The following is an 8,157-nucleotide window of genomic DNA, read 5'->3' as shown; positions in this document are numbered from 1 at the left end:
CTTTAATATCATTGTGTCATGTTCTCCTTTTGAAAAGGTCATTCATAAATCGTAACCAAAACATCTCACATTTCACACTAAAGATTTTCAAAATCAACATCCCGCCGCAACGCGCGGGGTGGCGACAACTCGTTATATATATTTGACAAATCATAAATCTTTGGTAAAATTCTATCATACTTTACAAATGATCAAGTGTTTCTCAACATCGAATTATTCAAGATTCGAACAAAAAAAAAAAAAAAAAATCATACACCAAATAAATTATACTTTTAATGAGCTGTGATTTACACGTGTGCCATAAGCTTGGTCGACAATGTTTGTGGGCTGCTCAACACCCATTATTTCTGTTTACAATAATTAATTCATTTATCCAACACACGTTATTAACTATTAAAATAGAAAAGAAAAATAAAAATAGATTATAATATTCTTTCATTATTTTCCCACTAAATAGAGTGGGTCACATGTTGCATCAGTACACCTAATAGCTCCACAAAGAATTTATACCTATTAACTAGCATCTAAAATTATAAAAAAATATTAAAAAAAAAAAATCCGCCACTAATTCCTATATTGTACCGTACAACTCAATAATGCATCTAAAAATACTCTCGAAAGATAATATTGTTTTTTTGGGTCGAATCCGAAAAGGAAACAGGATCCGGAAGCATAAAGTGAGGTTTTTGGTGGGGGGTCGCTTTTTAAGATGACTAAAATCCACGTCACATTTGGACTCAATTGGGTCGAGAATATGAATGTGATAAGAAAATGGGTCCCACAGTTAGACCCGATAAAATGATCCATTTGGATGGTGCCGACACAACCCGAAAGGCCATGCTCATAACAATGCAACCACCATAACTACCGCCATGATGACCCCTTGAATGTGGGTGTACCATGGAGCGGCGTGGTTTTCCATTTGATCGGCGCCTTCGTATACCATACCAGTGTTGAGCTGCGGTGTCGCTGGAGTTGCTTGCTCCTCCGTTGATTTCTTGCTGTAAAGAATTCAATATTGTTTCGTTAACAAAATGATCTATTAAAAGTTGGCGAGTAATAGATATATTTTCATTTTATTAACCTATTTCATTAACAAAAAAAATGTATTTGTACGTGATGTAACGAAAATTATAAAGAAAAGACGTTAACGGTAAGAAACGGCTTGATAATGCATCCCATAATTACTAATTAGGACCCCACTCGTAAATATGTAAGAGTAGAGGGTGTATTGAATAACAAAAATAACTAAAAGAGTAAATTATGATTTTGGCCCCTGTGGTTATATCATTCTCTACCTTTTTAGCTTAAAATTTTTTTTTAATGTCTGAGCCCCCAAACATGTTTTTTTTTCTAATTCTTTTGGCTCCTAACATTTAATGTATGATGCTAGTGTTATGAGCCGAAAGGGTTAGAAAAAAAAAAGACATTAGAAACTCAAATGTTAAAAAAAATTGGGTTAAAAGTGTAAAAGTGATATAACTATAAGTGTTAAATTCGTAATTTACTGTAATTAAAATCAATGGGTTCTAAAAGTACATCTATGCACGATGTACAAGATATAATATTATAATGAAAATAATACAACAAATTGCTACATTTTGCAGGTGAAAGTTACCGTTGGATGAAACGGTAAAACAGGCTGTTAGCCGGCGTAAATATCAAGAAAAGTTAAATGACGATTTTACCCTTTAGCTGTTTAGCATGATAGTATATGTCGGAAAATATCTGGTTTGACTTTTTGTGTCAAATATATTGTGTCATTGTGTGGGTAACCTAATTTAATGACAGTTGAGGGTCGCCAGTAAGGCTAGATTTGTCATTTCTTAATTAATGACCGTTGATCTGACAAATCAACAATTAACGCCTAATAAATGACATAATTATTTCACGTGCAATTTTTATAAACATAATGGCGTTTTCGTAATTTTAATAAATTACCTGGTTGTCGACGGAGGGCAAAACGTGACCTGATAATCAGCACCGGTGCAGGTAAACGTACTAGTTTTATCATCATACGCATAACTATAAGCGCGTGGACAAGCCGTCTTAAACAACTGCGAGTACGACGACGGTTTACACGTATCAGGCGTACCATATGAGCCACTACAACAATACTCCTGATCCCCAAACGCCTCACACGCGCTTTTACACGCGACCCCTTCTCCATCAGCGTTCATCACCTTCAACGCCGACGGACACGCGCCGTTCAAATCCACCATACACCCCGTATAAGTACAATTATGTCCCGACCCACCGGTGGGGGCCACCAGCATAGGAAGGTTATATCCGTCCACCAAACTCACATCAAAAAAATCCATTCCGCCGTCACCGTCGAGGGTGAATTCAGCTAGTGTCGCCGGAGGGGAGGCGCCGGCGCCGGAGCATTCCATTGTGCCGGAGCCACAGTCGCCGGTGGCGCAGGTGAATTTACCGTCGGAATCTTCGGCGCAGTGGGTGCGGCCCCAAAACCGGCCGCCCCATGACGATGGCGCGTGGAGTACTTTTGTTTCGCCCTTTTGGAGGGCGAAACCGGTCGGTTGGAGCGCGGCGATACCCGCGTTGGATAATATTCCTGGCCAGATTGTTTGGTCGCATTTGTTTATGAATGTAAACGAGGCTGATGACTTTACTCCTGCACAAAAAAAAAAAAAAAAATCCTGCTTATCGAAAGTTCATGAATAATTGAGGAATTTATTTATATTATTATAGGGGAATGAAGCATTTTGGGTACCTTGGAATAAGGATTGTGAGATTGCTAGTATGAGGAGAGAGATGGATAGAAACAATTTGGCCATTTTTGGGATGAATTAAAGGGGTGTGAGGATGAAGGGGTTTTGTAAGCGAAAAGGTGGTCGGAGAATGTATGTATATATAGAGAGGGGTGATCAAAGGCGGCGAGATGGGAAATGGGTGTGTACTGTGTAGCAACGTTTATGAATAGGGATTTTATTTTTTTTTTATTATTTTCATTTTTGTTTTAAAAATAGATCATGTGAGTACTTTTCGTAAATTTTACACTTTGTTGTTATTACTTTTCAACGTCTTTATTGAAATAAAGTTCTTTTTTTATGAGTTAAATACGGTTTTATTCTGTTTAGTTTAGTAAAATAGGTTTTTTTTTTGAAAAATAAATTTCATTAAAACACATCTTTAACCCAAATGGACAAAAGACTAAATAAATAAAAGCACCACCGACCCAAACGGGCAAAGGGCAAAAAATTACAACATGTACAGGGGATATTTACACCAATCCGCCCAATTAATATAATTACAGGAATATCTATTCTTAACCCAAATATAACCCCTAGTTTTTATCTCCCCTAGTGTTCAACCGTAACCTTATCCATATATTTATTTGTATCGTATTAAGTACTTTTAAATTCGTGTTGTTTTTTGTATCGACCGATTTAACGTTTGTTTGTAAATATGAGTGCTAACTCATAACTTCGTAACAATTTCAAGTATTAATTACTTTGATTCAAACAAAACCTTTTGTAATGTGGTTTAATGAGTAAACTGCCAAGATGGTCCTTGAGTTTTGGACAGTTTAACATTTTAGTCCAAATTCGAAACCTTTGGTATCTGGGTCCCTGTGGTTTCATTTTTTTGCCATTTTGGTCCAAAATCGTAACTGAAGAAACACTAGATAAATGGTCGGAACCGAGATATCTAGGGGGTTTGAATCCGCATAAACTTCAATTGAGATACCTGAAGGCTTCGTGTCCCTGTTCCGGTCCCCGATGCAGCCCCGTGAAAAAGAAAAAGAAAACAAAAAAGAATTGCAATTCTTTTTCTGATAGCGGGTCACATGTTGTTAGCCGCCCGGCGAAGAAGCCTTTTTTTTTCTAAAAAAAAGACTATTAAAATAAAACTAATCAAAAAGACAAACATCGTCTATCTCTCTCTCTCTCTCTCTCTCTGACCAAGTGGCTCAGCTAATGCGTTCCACTTATTGAACAGGGTACCATTCTGGGCAACTCTCATTGGGTGGTAGGTGCTGGTAACATCAGCTAGATCGGCGACCCCAAGTTCTTTTACTCCATTCAGACGTTGCACAAAAGTCATTACTTTACGTTCAGCTGTTTAAACAACGAATTACATTTACGTACTATCAGCTTGACTAAGAGAAAGTGGAAAGAAAAGGGGCGCGCTAGATCCGGCTCGGTTATTGATAGAGTGAATAAATCTGCCAGGGGCGGCGGCGTTCTTGAATGAAGTCTATCCGAACCGAATTAGCACTTCACGAATTCTCAGTCAACGAATAGTTAATGGTTCCCATTTGTCCTTCCTTCATAAGAATAGGCTAGGATTAGTCCGGATACTCTGCTTTGGGATTTTTTTTTAGAATATCAAAAAGGTGGTTGCTTTTCCACTTTTGAGTCGGACTGGTCGAAGCTAAGACGTGGAACAGGTCTCCCAGCCATTTGATCCCCGTCAAAGTCTGCATTGAAGCCCTTACAAACTAGACTCCTGAGGATGCTCCAGAATCTTTTCGGTTGTTCGTTCGAGAACTACGATCGTTAGCTCTGGAACTGAATCATTTTCTACATATACGGGCTAAGATAGAGTTGGAATGCTTGGACCAGGTGAGTAGGGATGCAGCTCCGTGGACCGCTCGTCGGGCCTCGGATGTCCCTCTTCAATCCCCTGCTCCTTTTTCCGATCGCCTGAGAAAAGAAAAGATCTTACCGGGGTCCCCGGCCAGAACCACACGTGCAAGTTTCCCTGATTACAGGAACACATGTAGTTGAATGGAATAGCAGGCGGGTGGTTGTCACTGCGAAGCTATAAGATATATTTGATATACTAAGATGATAGCTACCCTTTCAATAAAAAAGTTCAGTAAGTCAGTTGTGAAAACGAGACAGAAAATTTGGAAGTGGCTGAAGCGAATAAATTCTGAGTTCATGCCACGACGATAACTTTGGACGGATTCTATTCTGTACCCATCTGAGTTCATGACGGATAGCCCGCTAGGGACTGCTGGCCCTTGCCGCCTTCCTTAACAAGCCCTCTCGTATCGACGAATTAGAAGACCGCTGTTAGTGGACTGACAGCGTCAGCTGGAAAGGGGCTTTTCCGGAGAAAATGAAAACTTACTCGCAAAAACTCTTTTTTTCTGTATTTGGTACTTTTGCACCACTGATAGACTACTTAAGATTCAATTCAAAAGAATGGAATTGATTGCTTCGCCATTTCTTCATTCTGTTGTTGCCAGCCTTTGCTTAGAGGACCGGCTATACTACTAGTGCGTGGCTCCATACCCTGAAAAATTGTATGGCCTTTTTTCGTAGAAGTTTATCCACCAGAGGTAAGTCAGAATGGGAAGAGGAAAAGGAAATCCTACGGGCCCATAAGAAATCGCGGAGCCACCCATTAATAGTAATAGAACTCGGCTTGGGTTTTCTTGCTACAGACGAGAGAGACAGAGCTTCGCACCTGCGGCGTTTTCGCCAGACGGTCTTTGCCAGTAGTGCAGAATAAAGAGAGATTTGGTAGGAAAGTGGAAGAGACTTTTTGTATCTATGTTCCCCCGGGTCCAATCCTCAGACTGACTCGAAGTCAAAGGCCGATAAAATGCGCCCAGATCTTCTCATAGGTTGCTTGACTTCGTGCCTATCACATAACCTTGTCGCTCTTCTTTCTTTCCTCGCGAGCGGATCCAATCACGATCTTATAATAAGAACAGGAAGAAGGAGATCTGACTTCTTAGAAGGAAATGAGCTTATGAAAAATTTGGATTTTTCATATTTTATTGAAAAAGCCCTTTCCCTTTTTTTAATAAAAAGAAGGTAAGAGGTCGTGCGACATGAAGACATTGATAGCAATATGGGGGAAGTTCCCATCAGGATGAGGAAGTTAATGGAAAAGTAAAGCATAGTCACCCTGTTGCGCCAGCAGCCAACTCCGGCGTGTCAGCTTAGTTATCCTCATCAAAAAACTAATGAAGACTACATCCGGACTCTTGTGCCTATAACTTAAGAATGAGGTTACTTCATTTATTAGATTAGTATTAGCCGCCTGTCCCACATAAAAAATAGATCAAATTTTCATTTTAAAAAGACAGAAGACCAAAAGACTAGCAGTTCCTCTCTTTCATGTCATGTCTCGACGGCGGGAATGGGAGATTACCGGTAAGCCAGATGGCCTTCTCTCCGACATTAGTAGGGAATGACGATCGCACCCACGCTTGTAATGTGAGTGAAGCGGATTGAATAACCGGAATAGGGTTATATACATTCTCATTGTGAGAAGGGGTTATTTGAGCGTATCTAAAGTTTTGATTCTTTAATTCAAAATATTGTTTTGAATTGGATGGACTAAAATTGAAGATCTCTTTATCAAAATCTTTGGAATAAATGGTCCACTATTAGTAGATAAAATGATTTCTTTCACTTCTGAATCATCCAACTTTGAGATGAAGGACATGGGTGAAGCTAGTCGACGTACAAAAAGTTCACGGCCTTCTTTATCTCAAGCTCATTGGCAAGACCGGAGGGGCTAGGCTGTTTGGATAAAAATCCTGTCCGCCATCATTCCATGCAAGCTGGAACGTGGGAATTCGAGGTCTCATGAACTACAGCAAGCACCAGTTTAACTTGGGGGGGCGGTGATTAGAATTCCCATAGGAATTGGAAACTAATCCGATAAAGATTGTCAAATGATATTGAGCATGTTTCCCATCTCTTCTCAAGAAGGCTTCATTGTCATGGAAGCCCTTTCCCTAAACAAGGTTCGAGAACCATGCGGAGTCCGTGCCTTCCGTACCACCGAAAGGTCTCCAAGGCTTCACACCAAGTCTTCACTGACAGATGTCTGGTGAACACATTCGTCATGAGTATGGGTCAAAGAGACAATCACTTGAGCTTTTTTCTCTTTATCATTTCTTTTTTTTTTTCGAATCTTAATTCTTTTTTGAAAAAAAAATAATAAATCAAAAATATAACAATAATTGCGGCGGATCAACCCACTCGTAACTAGTTGATTCTAAGGTGGGCCTCATTCACTCCAATTCCTAGCCTGATTCACGAGCTGAGGACTAAGTTGAGGATCTCGATGAAACAATCCATCAATGAGAAGGCATCATAGGGATATTCGACGTTTAATGAGATAGAAAAATCATTATTTATAATCCAAGAAAAGCGCTCTCTGCTCTTCCAGTAAGCGGTCGTCCGTCGTCGTAAAGTAGTCCCCGCGAAGCGAAATCAGAAAATTCAATTTTAGAATTCGAAGTGTAAGCATAGCATTTCTGGTCGAACCCGCCCAACCCAAAAGAATCAATGTGTAGATTCCAATACTTTTTAGGAATCAACGGGCATTTCCAGATATATTACTCAAAAGAACCGACACAATACGACTAGGTTATTCTCATTCCTGCTTCAATTTTTCATCATAGTAAAATTATAGTAAAAGCAGGATCTCAATTGATTCAGTTGCAGCCAAGTTCCTTCTCCGGTGATTCTGCAAAACAGAGCACCGTTAGCCTCGTCAAGGGGAGAAGAGGGTTCTCTCCTTGACCCGACTCCGGTGTGAGAATAAGTATTTGTAATGGAGAAGATAAAAGTATTTGAGTAGTGAAATGTGTTCTGAGTTTATACCTGAAGAGTTCTCCTATTTATAACCGGGAGTTTGGGAGGGAAAATTTGTTACTGAAAAGATAACGGAAGATGCTGACACCGTAGCGGTTATTTTTCCTTCCGTTAAGTCCTTTTGATCTTCGTTAAGTTGCTTTGATCCTGAGGTGAATGCACACGGATCATGACTTGATCTACGGTTGGGGAATTGCCACGTGGAAAGTGGTTTAAGTGGAGATCATTCTCCAATTGCATGCTATCGTTGTGATTTCAGGAATGTTTGTGATGATGACACGTGTCCAGATGGTTATAACCGTCTGGGTGGTGCACGATCATATTTCTTCTAGAAGGTTACTGTTGTAATCTGGTGTGACACCTTACAGTGTGCACACAGCTGAATAGATCCCAAGTCTGGGTAAAATAATATCCAAGTTTGGATATTTGGGCGGACATATTGATCTCAGGGTTTTAACCCTTTGTTAAATGGAAAGCGGCGCAAAGGTTTAGGCTTCCCTTTGGGCGCGCGACTATCGCTTGTTGGTTTTTTTCTTCCTTTTGTAAGACCAATGCGTGGCCGCGC

General features: G+C 39.9%; 1 protein-coding gene across 1 annotated transcript; it reads right to left on the bottom strand.

The window, feature by feature from the left end:
- Positions 1-406: 406 nt before the first annotated feature.
- On the bottom strand, positions 407-2,903 carry LOC110908190 (thaumatin-like protein 1b). Its single transcript, XM_022153089.2, has 3 exons — positions 2,735-2,903; positions 1,942-2,635; positions 407-1,001 (listed from the first exon to the last, which is right to left on the bottom strand). The coding sequence occupies exons 1-3, from the start codon at positions 2,796-2,798 to the stop codon at positions 842-844; spliced, it is 918 nt and encodes a 305-aa protein (XP_022008781.1). The 5' UTR covers positions 2,799-2,903; the 3' UTR covers positions 407-841.
- Between the last annotated feature and the right edge of the window lie 5,254 nt (positions 2,904-8,157).

The sequence above is a fragment of the Helianthus annuus genome, chromosome 14 (assembly GCF_002127325.2).
Source record: "Helianthus annuus cultivar XRQ/B chromosome 14, HanXRQr2.0-SUNRISE, whole genome shotgun sequence".
NCBI lineage: Eukaryota > Viridiplantae > Streptophyta > Magnoliopsida > Asterales > Asteraceae > Helianthus > Helianthus annuus.
This window is presented reverse-complemented; position numbering and strand designations above follow the sequence as displayed.

Coding starts and splice junctions, on each gene's coding strand:
- LOC110908190 (XM_022153089.2), bottom strand. CDS start 2,798: ATGGCCAAATTGTTTCTATCCATCTCTCTCCTCATACTAGCAATCTCA. Junction 2,636..2,734: donor CTCACAATCCTTATTCCAAG/GTACCCAAAATG, acceptor TTTTTTGTGCAG/GAGTAAAGTCATCAGCCTCG. Junction 1,002..1,941: donor TGCCCTCCGTCGACAACCAG/GTAATTTATTAA, acceptor AATTCTTTACAG/CAAGAAATCAACGGAGGAGC.